Source organism: Pongo pygmaeus, chromosome 4, assembly GCF_028885625.2.
Source record: "Pongo pygmaeus isolate AG05252 chromosome 4, NHGRI_mPonPyg2-v2.0_pri, whole genome shotgun sequence".
NCBI lineage: Eukaryota > Metazoa > Chordata > Mammalia > Primates > Hominidae > Pongo > Pongo pygmaeus.
In genome coordinates this window covers 97,675,421-97,695,456 of record NC_072377.2, presented here as the reverse complement: position 1 = coordinate 97,695,456, position 20,036 = coordinate 97,675,421, and the positions used below count along the sequence as shown (strand labels likewise).

The window sequence follows — 20,036 nt, the reverse complement described above, 5'->3', positions numbered from 1 at the left end:
AGCCTCTTTTTATGTGCTGTTGGCCATTTGTATTTTTTGGAGAAATGTCTACTCAAATCCTTTGCTCAATTTTAATTGGGTTATCATTTTTATTTTTGATTTTTCATAGGTCTTTATATATTGGTACTAATCTCTTATTGACAAATGATTGTGAAAATTTTCTCCCATTCTCTGGATGACTAATTCACTTTCTTGATGATTTCCTCCAAAGTACAGAAGTTTTAATTTTGATGAAGTCCAATTTATCTAGTTTCTGTTTTTGTCATTTAAGCTAGTTTTTGTATATTGTGTGAGGTAAGGGTCCAATTTAATTCTTTTGAATATGGATATTTAGTTAATCCCAGCACCACTTATTGAAAAATACTCTTCTTTCTTCTTTGATTTGTCTTAGCACCCTTGTCAAAATCCATAGACTATAGATGTAAGGGTTTGCTTCTGGACTGTATTTTATTCCATATATATATTCCTGTCTTCATACCAGTACCACACTGACTTGATTACTGTAGCTTTGTGGTAAGTTTTGAAATCAGGGAGTAGATCCTCCAACTTTGTTCATTCTGTTTTAAGATGATTTTGGCTATTCTAGCTCTTGCTTTTCCATATGAATTTTAGGACTGATTTGTTAATTTCTGCAAAAATGAAAAAGCAGAGATTTGTATTGGGATTGATTAAATAGGTTATTTTGGGGAGTGTTGCCATCTTGACAATCTTAAGTCTTCTAATCCATGACAGTGGGCTTTCTTTCCATTTATTTAGGTCTTCTTTCAAAAATGCTTTGTTGTTTTCAGTGTACAAGCCTTAAGCTTCTTCTCTTAAATTTATTTCTAAGTATTTGATTATTTTTGAAGCTATTCTAACTGAAATTGTTTTCTTAATTTTATTTTCATATTCAGTACTAGTATATAGAGACATGATTTATTTTTATATGTTAGTCTTGTATTTTGCAACCTTGCTGAATTCACTATTTTTAGTTCTAATCAGTGTGTGTGTGTGTGTGTGTGTGTGTATTCCTTAGGAGTTTTCATATTCAAGATCATATCATTCGTGAATACAGATAGTTTTACTTCTTCCTTTTCAATCTGGATGCATGTTTATCTAATTAATTTATGTATTTTTGGTTTTTTGCCAAATTCCCCTGGCTAGAACCTCTAGTACAAGGTTGAATAGAGGTGGCTAGTGTGGACATCCTTGTCTTGTTCCTGATCTTAAGAGGAAATTGTTCAGTATTTCATCGTTAAGTACAATATTAGTTGTGATTGTTTTCATTCCTGATAGATTATTTCCCTTAAGAACCTAGTGTGCTCCTTAATGTTTATATCCTTTTATATCCTTCATGCACACCAAGATTCGATTGTTTGGAAGGCTGCTGAAGTGGAGAAAAATTTCACTAATCTTTAATAGGGATCTTTTTGTAGAATAAAGAACCCATATTACTCCATTGGAATTACATTTGGAAGAGGTTTTTCTTAGTGTCCACATAGTAGATGAGCTGCATTCAGGTCCTACTGCCTTTCCTGCTTGTTTGTAGCTGAGAAATTGGTCACTCTGTCTTCTGGTTCCACAAAGACTGCTAGGAAACCAAGGATTGCCTGGCAAAATTAGCACAATAACAAGTTAAGGAGAACTCAAAGGAATTTACATATTAATTTGTTAAATATAAATCATTACATAAGAAATATTTCTTTTTTCCATTGGTATTATAAAAGATCTTAATGATAGATTTTGTATTTTACTGCAAATATGAGACTATGATTGCCTATTGTAAGCCTTTTATAAGAAGGAATGTAGAAAAACACACTTCAGTTGATAATAGGGCTGTTTTTACTGTTCTTGTAACCTTAAAATGATCATTCATTGTAAGCCCTCTCCCAAATAAAATTCCCAGGCACAGTGCACCTCGGACATCTCAAATGGGAAAGGACGTCTAGGGGACAAAAAGAATTCACGATCAAAGCCATTTAACTTTTAAAAGTTAGGATCCAATCATTATTAAATAATTTATTCAAGTTAACTCAGAGGAGCCAGGTGGATTTAGACTCAAAGCGTACTGGATCTTTGTTAAGGAAAGGCTTGAGGGAACAAGAGTGTAAGCCAGATTTGAGTAAAGATCTTGTTGCTAGAGTTCAGGATAGTTTCAGGAGGAGCTAATTCAGCTGTAGAGGTTGGCTTTAGAGGGAATAGAAGGTGAGCTCTCACCAGGGAGTTATTTCAGAGTATGGTAAGCTCAGGTTTGAATCAGGAAGTACAATCTGGTTGTGGGGAACAGAAAATCAAGGCAATGGGTAATGACCGAGCAAACAGAATCTAGTAATTGGTTTTAAAAGTGCCTATTTTCCTTCACCACATCCCACCTCACTCCTTTATAGGAAATGAAGGAGAAAAAATAAACCGGATCCAGTACCAGAGGGAGGATTCACAAAGTAAAAGGTTTAAGGCTTCACTCATTGCCTGGGAGTTTCAAAATGGCATCTTTTTCAGAGAAAGAAATAAGCTGTAATCATAGGCATAAAAATCAGAAGGATTGTGAACAAATCAAGGCAGAAGTCTGATTATGTGGCTTAGATTAGAATGGAATAGAGTAGAATACTGCATTCTGGGGACATTTAAGATACTCTGTACTGGTCTTTGGTACCCTGGTTATTCGGTCTCTGTGGCAATAAAGGAGATGGAGAGGAAGGACTATCATTTTTCCTTCTCTTATGGCCAAATGTTCACTATGGGTCTAACACCTTCTTTGGTCTCAGAGTAACAAAGTGATACTCTTCTAGGTCTCTGTAATTTTAACTTTCAGAGTTGGAGATTTTTAACCCCTACATGTATATCAGTTGTTCTCACTTCATATTTTTTGTTACAGGTTTTTAACACTTTTATTGAATGAATTTAGCTTACAATAAAGCCACCAGAACCACAAAAGTTTGACTTTGTGGATTGAAAGTGTTTCTTGGCTGGACCTCGAGGCTCACGCCTGTAATCCCAACTCTTTGGGAGGCTGAGGCAGGAGGATTGCTTGAGGCCAAGAGTTTGAGACCACCCAGGACAACATAGGAAGACCTCGTCTGTACAAAAATTTTTTTAAAAAAATTAGCCAGGCATGGTGGCACATGCCTGTAGTCCCAGCTATTTGGGAGGCTGAGGCAGGAGGACTGCATGAACCCAGGAGTTTGAAGCTGCAGTGAGCTATGATCACACCACCACACTCCAGCCTGGGCAACACAGCAAGACTTTGTCTCCAAAAACAAGCAAACAAAAAAAGTGTTTTCTTGGAGTTAAGATTGAATATTATGCCCTCAAGGCAAGAAATGTTTCCAAAAATTGTTATTAAAGATAATTACTGATTCAGTTGAACATACCCACTCCATACAAATACTGGGGAAACATTAGAACACATGATCTCTGGCCTCAAGAAGGTTTTAGTCTAAATAGGAAACATTTTTAAACAAAGAGAATAATATAGGGGATATTTGTGAAGTCGGATAATAGCTAAGAGGTCATTATGTTAAGGTCCACAGTATAAAGATCCATACAGTAAATTTGTCTTAGAGGTAAGTACTAGGAAAAATCATTTGTATAGATGAACTGATATGTTCTTTTTGTTAGAAAATAATAACTATATAATACATTTTTGCCTATATCTCCCAGAAACCCAGAGCTATGGTTAGTTTTCCATTTCAGTAATTTATTCTCAGCCTCAGTCTCCTATTCATTGTCCTAATACATAGTTATCTTTTGCTTGATGCAACCTTAGAATTCTTTTTTTAACTGGTAGAAAATAAATAACAGACATATTATTTTCATTGGTTTATGCCATGCTGCCTAGCCTGGCTGGACATACAATGAGTATATACTCAAGAAATAGTTGTTGATTGTAGATTTATTTATAAGTGAATTATCAGGACCAGATTTCAAATGGTGCTATGTTGGGTCTAAATGAAGAAAGTAAGGCCTGAGCCACAAGATAGAGAAAGAAGATGGATAAGAGAACAAAATTGATCATTTATGTTGAAAAACAGGGACATTGAGAGTCAGTGTCACTGAGTGCACAGAAGGTACAGTCTGTGGTCCTGAAATTTTGAACACTTAGAAGCGCTGTTAATGGAAATTGATTAGGAATTCAATTAAGAAGATACTGAAATCTCTAATCAAAGAAACTAGCAGAACCTTATTTGAACCCCAAATTTCAGTTATGTTTTCTGTGATTAAATCGAATAAGTTAAGGCTCATACCCTCTAGAAATTAGTTTGCTTATTTAAGTATTTATTCATTATCTTGGTCATTTTGGGCTCCTATAACAAAAATATTATAGACTATGTGGCTTATACAACAAACATTTGTTCTCACAGTTCAGGAGGCTAGGAAACCCAAAATAAAAGTACCAGCAGATCCAGGCTCTAGTGAGGGCATACTTCCTGTCTTATAGACAATTGCCTTCCCACAGTCCCATCTTCTTTCCCTGTAGGTCAAACAGTTTTCCTGCTGGGATATTTGATTAAGTTTGTGGTTCACACCCATACTAATCTCCTTATCAAATGTTTGTTCAGCCACATCCTTAGTGCTCTCTTCAGAACATCCTTTCTCTTTTGTTCAATATGGATAGGCTGAGAATTTCCAAAATCTATAAGCTCTCTATCCTTTTTTCTTAATAATTTCTTGCTCATTTCTGTCTTCTTGCATTTTCATTATAAGCAATCAAGAGGAACCAAGCTGCTCCTCTAACACTTTACTTAGAAATCTCCTCAGCTAAATATTCAATTTTATTGTCACAAGTTCTACCTTCTAGAAAACATTAGAACACACAATTCAGCCAAGTTCTTTGCCACTTTATCTCAAGGATTACCTTTTCTCCACTGTCCAGTAACATGTTTCTCATTTTCATCTGAGACCTCATCAGAATTGACTTTAAGGTGCATATTTCTACCAATGATATGACAAAAATGCCATAGACAGGTGGCTTAAACAACATTTATTTCTCTGAGTTCTGGAGACTGAGAAGTCCTAGATAAGGGTGTTAACATGGTTGGGATTCATTGAGGGCCTTTTTGGTTTGCCTATAGCCATGTTCTCATTGTGTCCTCACATGGCAGAAAGAGGGAGAGAAAGCTCTAGTCTCTTCCTCTTCTTATAAGGACACTAACTCCATCTTGGGGGCTCCATTCTCATGGCCTCTTCTAAATCTAATTACCTCCTAAGATTAGTGTATTCAGATTTATTCTTAGTTTTTCCGTACTTTATATGAATTTTTCTCATGAAGAAGCTTGTTAAAGAGCATTAAAATACAAATAAATAAAAATTGCTATTCAGTATTTTAGTGACAATTTTATAATTGAGTCAAATGATTTAAATGGATATTTAGGCACAAATAGGCATATTAAACTTCTAATATTTGTGCCTAAACAGGCATATTAAACTTCTAATATGCCTATTTGTGCCTAAATTTCCAGAAGTCTCAGTATCTAACTTCTATTTTCTCCAGATTTCCATACTGAATTCACCAGACAACTGCATTAGAAGAAAAACTTTGTATTTATCTTTCTGTGCTGGGCAGAAAGATAAAACACACTCAACTTTCTCCTACAGTAGAAATCCCCAGTCTTGACTCCTTTCCAGTTGGGATTCTTTATAAGTATAAATGTTGATTTTCTAAAGGTTTCTAGTAGCCTGTCTGCTGACAACAAAGAAACCTTGACTTTCTCCATCAAATGATGCCCTGTAAGTTGTGAAAATAAAATGATGTGAGATCAGTGGCCTATGTATTACGGTTGTATTGCTGCTCAGTTTATCTCAGAAAAAAATTCCTGTTCCAGTATCATTGATAGTGTAACGAAAGTTTCTACCACTGTTCTAGGCTCAGCCTCAAATTTTCAGGTTTGCTTCCTATTACACATTGTAGGGCATCTATCCAAATATTAAACATATTTATATTATGTCTACATATTAAATATGTAGTAATATATTATATATCTTTAGTATATTGTAAACTTTAACGTCTGGTAGCATGTGTGTTTACTCTAAGATCTCACAGTAGATTCTCAGAACAGATACCTTCATATCCAATTACTGTGTTAGGAATTCTGCCTCACTCTAATAGAGTTCTGTCATTGCTATCAGTATAGAATACATGTAATCTGTCAGCCAGCCATGATGGCCTAAGACATGACTGGGCCAAGAACAGTTCTAAAAAATTCATAGTAGTGTCTTTAAGGATAAACTTTTAAAATAGAACTAGCATTTATGAGTCTGTTGCAAATCAGAAGGCAGTGGCATCATCCTCATGCTGATCATCAGCGTCTCTCATGCTTAAATGATAATGCACCGGGCGCTATCCTAAGCAATTTGTATACTTTATCTCATTTAATCCTCATAACACTTTTATGAGATACTGTTATCCCCATTTTACAGATGAGAAACATGAAATATATATTTCTCCCATTAAATGTATGACCTCACTTTGTAACAGTTAGGTTTTTGTTTTCCTTCTCATCAAGTACCTGTGAAAAATAAATAAATAATGTATTGTACTAATTGTAGTGACTTTTAACCCTCAGACAACCTCCCGGTTTTTCACGTATTTCAGGGTTCAATTCTACATTTCTCTGTTGAGTTATATGATGATTTAGTTTTTATTCTCTCTTTATTGCTTATTGTTTTTGTGCCTTCCAACTAAGGCTTTCAATTTTAATCGATTTTTCATTACTCAAACTAGTGAAGGGGAAATAAGGTGTGGAAAATATAAAATTAGACAGTCTCCAAATCATTTAAATTTAAATTTTGAGTATGTTTTGATGTGGTGTTCTGGAAATTTAGTTTAAGCAGGAAGATTGAAAACACTTGATGAGGATCTGGAAAGTAGATGAGTTTCGTTGGCCAAACCCCTGGTTGGCTCTTTTTCGCGGCTCATTCCATGCTGGAAAGAGACAGCTGTCTTCTAATACCAACTAAATCGAACTGACCTTTCATATCTCACTGGAACAGTCTCTGCTATCAGCATTTGCTCCTTCATATTATCCATATCCATAAGTTACACCTGGAAGTAATAGCTATGTGGAATAGTACCTACCAAGTACCAGGCATTGTTTTAAGTGCTTTACAAATATTAACTCATGTAGCCCTTATAACAACCCTATGATGTAACTACATTATTATCCTCAGTTTACATATGAGGAAGCTAACCTCAGTTGCATATGAGGAAACTAACCCACAGAAATATTAAGTAACTTACCTAAGATCACACGACTAGCTAGTGAGGGAGCCAGAATTGAAACCCAGGCTTTCTGGCTCCAAAGTCCATGCTCATCACCACCATGCTCTATTGTCACTCAGAAAAAAAGAGCACTAGATTAGGCAGGATTCTTGTACATTTGGTCATTAAACATTATTTATGCCAGGTACAGTGGCTCATGCCTTTAATCCCAGCTCTTTGGGAGGCTGAAGTGAAAGGATCAGTTTAGCCCAGGAGTTCAAGACCAGCCCCGAAAACATAGTAAGACCCCATCTCTACAAAAAATTTTTTTAAATAGCTGGATATTATGATGCATGCCTGTAGTCTCAGCTACTCAAGAAGCTGAGGTGGGAGGATTGCTTGAGCCTAGGAGCTCAAGGATACAGTGAGCTGTGGTTGGACCACTGTACTCTAGCCTGGATGACAGAGCCAGACCCTGTCTCCAAAAACAAAACAAAACAAAACAAAACCATTATTTAGCAAGGCATTGTACAACCTAAGTTTAACTCTATCAGGTAGGTATGATGAGCCTTGTTTGACAGAAAGATTGAGGAACCTATCAAAGGTTGCACAAAGGACAGAATTAGTCCAAGTCAGCCTAGTCTCAGAACCAATCAATTTACCCATGACACACACTTCATTCTAATTGGGTTTAAAAAAAAAAAAAAAAAAAACCTACACAACGTAAATTTGTAATAAATTAGGATTTTTTAATTGGTGAGGGAACTCTTCATTTAAAGAAATTTTACCTTTTTGTTTGTAAAGCACAAAATTCTTTGGCAGGCTAAACAACATACCTGATACCTACCTTTTAAATTGAAAATGTGCTTTTAAAAGCAAGAAACACTCATTGTACAATTGATCTCAAAAAATACAGAATTTCATTACTCAATGCTTATCACAATGTCAGCACCTATCAAATATTAGATGATAATATTCTGTAATTGTTTTTCTTTTTTTCCTATATATTGGAGAAAATATAATGATTTAAATATTTTAACAAGACGTGAAACCATAGTTGCTTGGTCTTTTGTATTTTACTTACTGTAAATTAGAGTTTACATTTCACTGTGAATACCAGACAACTCAAAATTCCTATATTTGAAATTAAAATAGGAAAAAGGGAAACATTTGAGTCCCTGTAATTAACCTGCTACTTCATGCCTTTCTGATTTATTATAAGCACTTCATCTGATATCTAATACTTGAAAAGCTATAAAAGAGTATTATATTACTTTGATTTTTTTTTATCTTTATGCTTTCCCCACATAAAATAGTAAAGTTTTTTTAAAGCTTTGAGTCTAAGAGGATCAAATGAATGACATGTTTAGTTATGCCTTAGGGAAAAAATCTTACTAGAGTCAACTGAAACTTAAAATCTTACCAATGTAGAAAGCACTAGAAATGTTACAAATAAAAAGTGAGCTTTGTTTATCCTTCATAGTTTCTTTTTAAAAATATTTTATTTATTTTTCAATCTTTTAGGTTCGGGGGTACATGTGCAGGTTTGTTACGTGGGTAAACTGCATGGAGTTTGGTGTACAAATGATTTTGTCACCCAGGTAGTGAGCATAGTACCGATATATCGTGCATAGTTTCATATTCCTTTCCACTAGCTAAATAAATCAGTGTTTTAAGATGTCTACGTCCTTTTAATGGCTAAGTAAACTGCTTCAAATAGTGAACTGTACAGTAGATGACTGATTTTCATATTTTATATAGTGTTTTGCCAAGGAATATCCCATACATCAATAGCTAAAAGAAGAATCATATAATTTATTTTTAATATTAGAAATATTTGCTACACACCTGATTGAAAATACATCTACAGCTAAATTTTCAAATTTAAAATTCCAGAATGGAAGACAATTAAAGTAAATGTACTAATAGATATTTACAGAGTTTTCTTATTTGCTTGGTAGTATCTATATTATAGGTGCTGGCATAATTCCTATTTAAAATATTTTGATTTTTTAACTTATAAAAGGCTCTTTAAAACACGAAATTCCTAAGAAACAGCTGGTTTTAATAAAAACAAAAAATAAAAATATTTAGAGAAAAGTTTTACACTCATTTATTATTCCCTTGAAGGCCTGATAATGGAGCATTTTTGATACAGCCTTATAAATTACCTGACTTGCCTTCAAGACCCTTTGACAGGGATAGAGAGAGAGCTTTGTATACTAACTTTGTGTACTAACTAGGTCTTAAGGTTATTATACATTCTAATCAGGTTTTTAAGAGATTCATGGAGATACAAACATTAAGTTTAAAAGAAAAACTGTTCCTGTATCAATACATGAAACACTATAGAGAATAATCTTTGGTGATAGGGTGAGTTTTTAATGAATGATGACTATACTTTTACATTTTGAGTGATTTCTCCCATAACATTTTTATTTTATTCTTTGTTCAAAAACTACCTGAGATTGTATGTGGGTTTTTTTTTTTTTTAGATTATTTCCTGTTCTCAAATACAAACATACTTAAAACTTAACCTTCTGAAATGTCAGCAAAATTCAGCTATGCCAAGAAATTTTAAGAAATCAGAATTTTATTTGCACAGTCTTAAAAGTAATGCTGAGTATTTCTCCCGTGATATTTTCTTCCATTTTGCTGCACTCCAGATCCCAGGAAGAGTTTTTAACTAGCTATTAAAAATAACCCATTTTAAGAATTCGCGGGCAGTATGAGATATTCATCGGTATATATTTACTGTCTGAAGCTGATATAGCTGTAAGGTTTTTTATATCCAATTGATCTATTGCGCATGTTCCCTCCCTAGGTTGCAGGACGTGCTTCTATTTGCATAAGGCCCTGGGCAAGGTTTTTTCTTGCATTGATTGGCCTGTCCAAGGCAGCCTGATGTGTTCTTGCATTGATCACTTTGTCTTTTCTTGGAAGACAGTGTTACACTGAGTTCATCTCAAACATTCTAGGGAGAAGGTAAAACTTTACTGCAGATGTCTCAATTTTATTCAGATGTTTCTTTGAGTATAGGCCGTTTTTGCAAGGATAAGTATTGCTTTTTTTTCCCCCCTAATTTGGATGTTTCTGCAGTTTGAGTGCACTGTAGACTAGATTATATTTGAAAAAGCTACGTTAAAGAAAATTGCTGGAGTATACGCCACTTATCTTGTACTATTTTTGTTTTTAAAACAGTGTATCTTGCTTCCAGCTTGAAACCATTTTATTTAAACATGATCTCTTAAACCTAGATGTAAACTAAAATTTACTGGTGTTTGCAATAGGTTACCACTTGTCTTTACTAACTTTATATACATTATAGATTCCTTAGTTTCAGTGGGACATGCATTGCTTTATGTGTTTAAGAAAATGAGGAGTTTGATTAGTTTCACTATGAAACAGTGGTCCAGGATGATTTTCCTGGTGCTATTCATTATTATTAAGTAATGTTAATGTGAATAGTACAAATTTGTCAAATATGGAAATGATTAAGCAGCTATATATCAATTATAGGTGAAATATATTTCGTATCATAACTTATAAAATAGTAGTGTGTTACTTGGTGACAATGGAAACCTGAACTCGAGGATTTTTCAACCAAATCTGTGAGAAATTGAGCAATGAATGTTTTACAGCTTAGCACTCTTTATTGGCTGGTCCTTAAATCAACATTTATATGATCTGCCAAAAAACATTTGCCTACACAGCTAATTATCAAGAAAATGTCCATTACCTCCAACCTATTAGCTATGCATTTAGTGAGGAACTGGTGAGACAAATGTAGCATTCTGTCAAGATGTAGGACAATATCCTCCTCCAGACCAGTTTTCTGTTTCATCAAAGCCTATGTGAATTTATAAGAAGGTTACTTTTGGCAAAGATTTAGAAATGTGTCATGGCTGAATTTGATTATTGTGTGGTTGTAATTAAATTCTGCTACCATAATTCATAATGGTTTTAGAAAGCATATTTAGTAACTCCTACTACAAATCAGGACATTTTTGTGTATACTGTTTTTTAACAGGTCACTATTTCTGAATATTGTTAAAGTGTAGAAGTTAAATTTTACAGAAAAACATGACATCAGTGATTTCACTCAGTGGTATCACTGGTGTCACTTTATATCATAAGCCATAGAAATCTCTTTCTACTTTAATAATTTGTTTTGTAAAATTTGATACTAAAATGTTAGAGATCATATTTCTTTTGTTTACTTTGGAAATTCTGGAATTCGTACTTTAAAAACTCTGGAGTGAATTAAATGTTTATTATACAAGAGCAATAACCTCAAGTGGTTAGATAATGTCATTTGCTGTTTTAAGGTGTCCTGTAAAAGTTTCAACAATATATAGCTATATAATGAAGTATATACCTGAGTTGTATGTAATTTATCTAGCCAGTGTTTATAAATAGAATTACTATTCATGTAAATAACATATATTAGGAAATATGATCTTATATTGAAAAATTAGATTTGTGAGTAATTTAAACTTAGAATGTCTAAAATTGTTAATCGTATATAAATCATAAAAATATGAAAAAAATTATAAAAGAGCTGTAACTGTTTTCTGGAGATTTAGTATATGTTTGGTAGTTTAGGGGGAAAATTATGAAAATACCAATGAAAAAGGCATATAGAAGTGTTAAGATGGAAAACCTCTTCAAGTACTTAAGAACAGCTCTTCAAAACTAAATCCAATCTGTGTAAACACAGATATTACGTTACAACTTTTGTTCAGTGCCTCTCAACTTGGTGCAAGTTTAGCTCTCTGAATTGGAACTATATAGTGTTTGTACATTTTTTCCAGCTGAAATGGAATGTACATCATCTTGCATAATTTACTTGTCTCTGGTGGTTAAATTTGCATATCTGAATGACTGAATATATATCTTAAGCTTCTACTAGATATAAAATAATCTCATGAGTGGAGGAGAGCTCATTTACCTCAGAAATCAGAAGAGTCTATATATTTCACAGCAACTCATGATCAAACAAGCTAATTCAGATGCTGGGAAGTGCTTTCGCTTAGCTATGTGGAAGAACCATTGACTGTATACAACCAACAAGTGTATGGTGCAACAGGAGATTCATTGAAAACCCTTTATAGGACTGAACGACAACCCCAAATGCAAGTGAGCATGAGCAACTACAAATAGGTATAAATATGCATTTGAGCTGAACAGACTTTCTGACATATAATTTAGTGAAAATTGCTGTATTTCTTCCTCTTAAATTTATACATAATCAGCTTCTTGTATGGACCCAAATTGGAGAAATGTAATTCAGTAGTTGGTGAGAAATAAAGGATTGTGGCCTCTGTGTAATTATCAGGAAGGATGCTGTATGATGCCTGCTGTTTTATTACTGCTCAGGTCATACTCAGGACCTTACACTGGAAGAACACCTTCTCTAGACTCTTCTGTGCAGGGGAATGGTGATCTGAGTCTGAAGTATGTTCACCGTGCTTACACTCTAAACATTTCTGGGGAAATGGGGGTTTTGCTGTGAGGTACTGGGAAACATGAAAATGGTAAAATAGCTGGTAAAAACTTGTTCAGTGAAATCCTTTGCTTTTTCCCATATATAATGAAGGAGCAAGGTATTGCCAAAAAGCTTTCAAGCTAATGGATTTTCAAATATAGGAATAGTAATTTTTAAATCATAGAAGAAAGGATTCAGTGATTTCAACCCTGTTCTCATTATTTCCCTTTAACAAAGCATCATATATTTAGATTGGTGATTTCTAGAAGTTACCATGTTTCTATTATAACATATTTGAATCTGAGAATTTCTAATAACACCGTGGTAACTTTGTAGTGAAAATCATTAATCATTAATTATATATTAAAATGCATCCCCTCATAAAATCTCTAAAGATGTATTTTTTCTATTTGACTACTGAAATAAAAGTTGATATCTCACCACCTAGGACATGCTTGTAAATTTTTTGCCACTCTGTATGATATTATTATACATCTCTGGTTACTTAAACTTAAGTTTTAATTGTAACTTTGATTTTTAACTTGCAGTATATGTACAAATTTCAGATTTTTCAAAATAATCAAAAAATTAAACATAGATTACTAAAGATATACTTTGTTTTAGGCAAAAGTGTTTCTTTTCTGAGGAATAAAACAGATATATTAAAAAGTACATAATTTCTGAATAAAAAAAAAATCTACTACCTGTCTCTTACTCTTCCTCAATCCCTGCCCCAAGATAATATAAATGAACAATATATATTGGCTAATAAGCAAGCATTAACTCCCACTGGTAAATATGAGCAGTTCTTAATGTTAATTAAAATCAGTAGCTAAAGAAATTATATCAGAAGACTAATATTTCCTTTATGCTGTATTTTTTCTTTACAACTTTTAATAATATTGAATTATTATTGAAAGTATAGTACAGTTTTATCATCTTGACGAAAACGTTTTTGGTATAATAAGAGTTGATTAAAAATGCATTATGCTCAATTATTTGGTATGTATGTATGATGGCTTAAGTATATGGAAATTCTTCGTGAATAATCCTTACAGATATTATATGCATGAACAGGTGTTTACTTATTAGATACTCAGATGAATATACATATGTTAAGGAAATACTTTTCTTTGAAGTTATTTATCTTTTATATTCTTTTTATGCCTTTAAGCATTTTTTGAGAATCCTGTCATTTGTGTCTGTTTAGAACACATACGCAAAAGAAAATTTGTATTTAAACACTTTAATGTAGGCTTTAGAAAGTTAAAGCTAAAAGCTCACATTTTAAAATTTATCTTTGTATGGTGTCTGTGTACATATATTTCCAAACTCTTTGAGATGTTCTAGAAAGGAATCAAATGTATTTATGGATATGTTAATGCTGATAATAGAGTATATGGGTTACAAACCTTTTCCATTTCTTTTGACCTTGTAGGAATAATAACAGCTCTGAATCACTATTTCTGTCTGGCTGTGTACGAACCTAGCTCCACTGTCTTCATAATCCTGACCCAGCATCTCTTTCATGCAACAGGCATGGACCTGCTTACCTTTCCCATTTTCTACAAAAAGAAAAACCTGACCAGGGATGTTTATTCATACATTCCCCAAATCAACACATAGAAATGTTTTGGGTTAAGTCTAAAAAATTCTTATCTCCAAAAATGGAAGCTTTTCTCTTTTTTTTTTTTTAACTTTTAAGTTCAGGAATATATATGCAGGTTTTTTATGTAGGTGAACTTGTGTATGAGGGTTTGTTATACAGATGATTTCATCACAAGGTCTTAAGCCTAGTACCCATTAGTTATTTTTCCTAATCCTCTCCCTCCTCCCACCCTCCACCCTCCACCCTCCAATAGGCCCCAGTATGTGTTGTTCCCCTCTATGCGTTCATGTGTTCTCATCTTACATCTTAGCCTTTAGAACTTATCCCTCTTTTTGGGTGGGGGGGGGGTGGGTGAGGGAGGAGAGGACATTGATGTAGGAGAATTCTAGGGTGGATTTAGAAATCTCACATCACTTTATGCCTGTATTAATAACAAATAACCACCAAGTAGTCTATTGTTGAATTAAAGATGAAAACTGTAGTATCCATGAAAACAAAAATTTGTAAAAGACATGAAAGAACATAACAACTTTATATGTATAATGTTTTTGTCTGTTGAAGAGCTTCAGAAAATTACTTGATGTTTAGTGCCAGCTGCAATAGCATGCTGAACTGCAAATGTTCCACCAAGGAAAAAACAAGTCCTCATTCCTCGTGGATAGGCACACAAATTTGACTTTTCACTATCACCTATCTAAGCAGGCATCTGTTATTACTCATGTGGGATAATACTCCATTTCCATTGGAGATTTTTGTGAGAAGTAACTCATAATTGTTAATGCAACAAAATGTGTGTCCATACAATTAGTATGAATGTAAATATGTCCATCTACATTTTATTTCCTTCTGGATGTTAGTGAAATACTGTTATAAGTAAGAAGGGGGTTTTTGTTGTTGCTGTTTTTTTCTAATTCTTAAAGATTTTAGTAGTCTTGCCAATGTTATGCTTCTTTAAAAACTCAATAGTAAGCATTTTAGAACTTTTTCTAAATTTGAATAGTTGAAGTTTCAGCTTCTGTTTTAACCAGAAGTTATTGTAAATGGCCAAAATACCTACCTACTGCTAAATATCATTCTGGAATTCTGTTTATGCCTGCTAAACTATTTCATTTGCATCTTCATCCTTTTAAAGTTGGAGCAACTTAAATGCACATAGGAATTTTTTTATAAAAGCATAATTATGTCTTGTGCTTTTTAAAATGCAAAACTAGTCCTATATGCATTATTGGTTTATGTGAAAAAGTAATTCACAAATGGACTTCTGTATAAATACATGTTTTAAATAGCCTTGAACTTTTCTTGCCTTGTACTTTTTATGTAAATAAAATTAAGCAATTGTTTATCTTATTAATTTGCTTTTTATTAGAAGCTTATTTGATACATACATACCCAGTCCTCCTGGCTTTTTGGTTTTTCCTGTTTATCATTTTTATTTGTATGGATGTTTTCTTTTTCATTGTGATTTCTTTTTTGCCCCCATTTATGTGTCATCTATGACAAAAATTGCTGTTAATAAATAAGTGACAGTATTTCACAAAACGAGAAGCTGACTTTACCTGTTTGGCACATATATCACTCTCTAGATACCTAATTTGTCTTTTAAAAATCACTTAAATTTTCTTATAAGATTTATCAGAGAAAATATATCTTGACTTAAATTTTATAAAATATATTTAGTGTTTTTTAATATTTGAATTTTGTGTTGCGTTTTTTTCCAAAGAGAGGATGTATATTTTATTTATTTGTACTTCAGATTTAGGATTCAATATTCAGAATATGCATGGTAAAAGTTATAGCATTTTCAAAATCAGTCTCTAATACAGGCTAAATATACTAATTTCCTAATAACAATAAAAACAGAAAATGTCTAAAAATTCTTTACCGGTTTAATTATAATTTTGGTTGTATTTGAAAACCTTCAGACTTCGTTCTGGCCATTCCACTTTAGCCATTCAGGCCATACTGCCTGTATTGTGTATTCAGCAGTTCCTATTAGATGTCTTCACAGTGAGTGATTCTGCAGGGCTTGCTGACACCCGCTTCATGCATGGCCTGCTGTGCTGGGTGGAATTTTTTTTCTGAGCTGCCTGAAACATTAAAGACATCTTGGCCATGTCAGTCTGTGTACAGAGTGTGTGCATGTGCCCTCACATGTGCACATTCCTGAGCAAGTCAGTATTAAATAAATGATGTGGGTGTGCTTTTATATACATGTAAAGTCTAAAATTTGAATAATGATGAATTTATCATGTATTACATACGTATATTTTTAATAATTTAGTTCAGCTAACATTAGCAACTTTTCTCTAGCTTTTATTGTCTGTGGTTATTGACACTAGGGGGCACTGCTTATCCTTGGTTGCATCTTTCTTCAGGAAATGAGTAAAAATACTCAGCTGATTTCTGTGCTCTCACTTTAATTAACAATTGAATTTAGAGAACTCTAGGCTGTTTGATCCTTTGTTATTTTGGTTTTATTTCTAATGCCTATATGTAGTGCTAACAAAGGGGGTTGGAGCTATTGGTTCTCACAAATAAATAGAGTATCCAGTGTCCCATACAGTAACTTTTTCTTCCATTGGAAATGTCATTCTTGGCAAAACCAGAAGGGCAAGTTTGCCCAGTGATGAGGCTTAGATCCCTTGCCAGCTGTGCTTCTAGCCAGCAAGTGTGATGAACAGCTTTAGAAATCAAGTGAGAGAAAGCATTCAAGAGTTAGTGTGATTCATTTGGATAAAGGTCAAAAGAAAGATAAGCAAAGGATTAAGAATGAAGAGCACAAATAGCAATAATTTGTACCTTTTTACTTATAAAAATTACTGTCAGTGATCCTATTTGTAATTTTTCACATGTTCGTAGTTCAAAAGTAACTTAAAGTCTTTTAAAACTATATTAAAGATTGCGTTTCATTCTCTATTTCAGCTGATCATTTAAAAATGAAATAGAGAAAAATTGATGTGCTACCATTCCTAACTCTATTTATAGATTAGAGCTGTGGCTACTAGTTGAAAATCAAGTGGCGACATAATTAAGTAAACATTTTCAATCGATAATTATAGCTTGAAATCTTTTTAAAATATAAAGATTTGCTCCATTTATTTTTTAGAATTTTAGTGTTCATTCTAAGTCTAAATATTCATGTTTCAATCTATAGCACCACCTGTAATCTCTAAGGACATTAATAACATTTTTGTTTTAATATGCACTTTTAAAATAAAACTCCCTCCTCTCCCTTCTTGTCCCCCATCTTCCAAATGTAGAAAGCAATCAGTAGCCTAAGGAATATAGACAACTATTTTACACTGTTCTTCTAATTAATTAAACATGCCAGAACTGGTAAAATTTTATATCCTTCTCCTCTAGAGTTATAGCTGTATCTGTGTGTATGTGTGTGTGTGTGTGTGTGTGTGAAAATATGCAGTTAAATCATGCCGTATTTTTATTAGCTAAAGGTATTGATTTTTAACATGAGTAATTTGAATATTCTTGCAGATTTTAAAGTTTTCGTAGCATATGTTTTACATCCTGACTGAAAAGGGACAAAAAAGATTACCAGTATAGTCAAGCTTGGTCTAAACACCGGTAAAATAACTGAGTATAAACACATGGGCAGTTTTAAATAAAATTTTTAAATACCTTTGCTTTGTAGCACATTAAATTGATTTCTCCTAAATGGGTACTTTAATGAGAAATTATTTAAAATTTTTCAAAGAGAAATAGATATGTGCATTATCCTAGGTTGATTTTTTCTGTTCTCATTTTTCAAAGTGATTTTTTGATAGTGCTTGTTTAATAACATATACTTTTGAATATATTTTTAGTGACTAGTTTTAAATAATTACCTGGAAAAAAATATATCCCAAGATAATATACAGTTCAGGGAGAAATGCTGTTATTTTTCATGCTGGTATTTTTTTCTAATTATTTCTATATAACATCATAAAAGCATTAGCCAATTTAGGTTCATCTCAGATCTTTAGTAATAGATCTGTCACTTACTAATAATAGATACTACCTAGTTAGACCTTATCAGTTCATAAACAAAACAATGATTAATCAATATGGGGCAGCTTTTGTTATATTCAACACTTTATAATTTGAAATGTTAGTTTCCTGGTACTAACCATGTACAAGCAATCAGATGCCAGCCCATTTATAATAGGTTTTTCTCCTCCTAGCAGGATGTTGCTTTTGGCTATAAAAAGTTAATTTCAGATCCTGATATACTTGCATTAATTTTTGAGACATTGGCTAGGTGTAGTACAGCAAAGAATAACATGAACATCACACCACTGTGCTGTAGCTAATCGTTTATTACCTCAAGCCAGAGTAGCAGTGTTAATGTGAAGGCTGTAGTATGTCTATAGAAAAGATGGAAACTGACAGAAAGGGTCTTAGAGACAGCTTCGTAAGAGTCTTGAAAGAGGACCATAACAAGGAGAGGGGGAAAGAAAACAACAACAACACTATCTAAAGGCATACATTTTAATACTTACACTTCTGGATATCTTTGTAATTTTTATGATTGAAATAAATTATTATCTTGAATAACAGACCCCATTCTCTATCCAAACATCTTTGCTTCAGAATGGGAAAGCTCATTGTAATGTTATCTTTCCAGGACCAAAAGTGTTCTCTAAAACACATATGACTGAGATGTTCATCAGCTGGGATGTTTGTTGTAATTCACCAATAAATTTGAATAATTTGACATAATTTCTGACAAAGATGAATGTTTCCACATTCATTTCCATAGTAAGGCAGTATCTACATGAAGAAACCAGTTTGACTGACTTGACCTGCCAAATTGATCAGAAAAAGAATAAACAACAGCCATTCAGTCCATGGAGTTAAAGCAGTTTATGTGTACAAACCACCTTGGTGGCCTGTCAACCCAAGACTTATATAAAAGTAAATCACTTTGGAGCCATAGTATTATAAGGAAGGAAAGTGCTAGGACATACCATCAAGGAACTAAGGCATATGTGATCTTAGGTAGTGCACTGTAGCATAGAGTGAAAGAGAGGCATTATCAGTTGTGGAACTTGGAGTCTGATATTGGTGTTATCCCATGTCACACTAGAGGTGACACCTAAGTCACTTTAGCTGTTTTCTCATCCATACAAAAAGCAATTGGATTGGATAATTTCTAACGTCCTTGACAATTTTTCGTTCTTTTCTTCTATCTGATGGTACAGGTGGAGCCATGCCATTATTACAAATAATATTTAAATGGTTTCAGTAAACCATGATGTTACTTATAAATTCACTTTTATATAAAAGGCCATAGGAGATATAATTGCACTGCATTTGTAACTATTAGAATGTAAATCTTAAGGCAGTAGAGTAACCCACCCACTCCCAGACTGAATAAAAAGTGGCATCAATTACCTTCTAGAAACATTGAATTGAATTACTGGAAAATTCAGTAGTGAGTTTATTGTCCTTTTTTGTTTGAGGAGAAAGGGGACTAATAGATCATAGTATGTGCTGGTGGTAGTGTGGGAAGAGACAGACTTAGGGAAGCCTTGCTTTTCCTGACAACTTAGTGACAGAAAGTAGTATGGTAGATTTCATCATGACACTCACAATAAGGAGTGGCAGGTTGGGTTCTTATGGAAGTGGGTAAGGAATCAGAACTATGGAAACTCAACATTTGTTCCTCATTCCTATGCATAGTCTTCTTTTGTGCTCTGACTGGTAGTATCTCCTTTTATTATACTTTTGATTACAATTAACATTCCCCTCAAGGAGTCACTTTT

General features: G+C 33.3%; 1 protein-coding gene across 14 annotated transcripts in view; it reads left to right on the top strand.

The window, feature by feature from the left end:
• ARB2A (ARB2 cotranscriptional regulator A) overlaps nucleotides 1-20,036 on the top strand; it is a 500,239-nt gene that overhangs the window by 290,695 nt on the left and 189,508 nt on the right. Inside the window, exon 9 of one of the 14 annotated variants that reach the window (XM_063665012.1) lies at nucleotides 12,557-15,576. The exons of the other annotated variants lie outside the window; for them this stretch is intronic. Coding sequence (XP_063521082.1) covers nucleotides 12,557-12,622 — 66 coding nt within the window. The 3' untranslated portion in view covers nucleotides 12,623-15,576. Of the gene's footprint in view, nucleotides 1-12,556; nucleotides 15,577-20,036 lie in introns of those variants that run through there. 14 annotated transcript variants of the gene reach the window in all.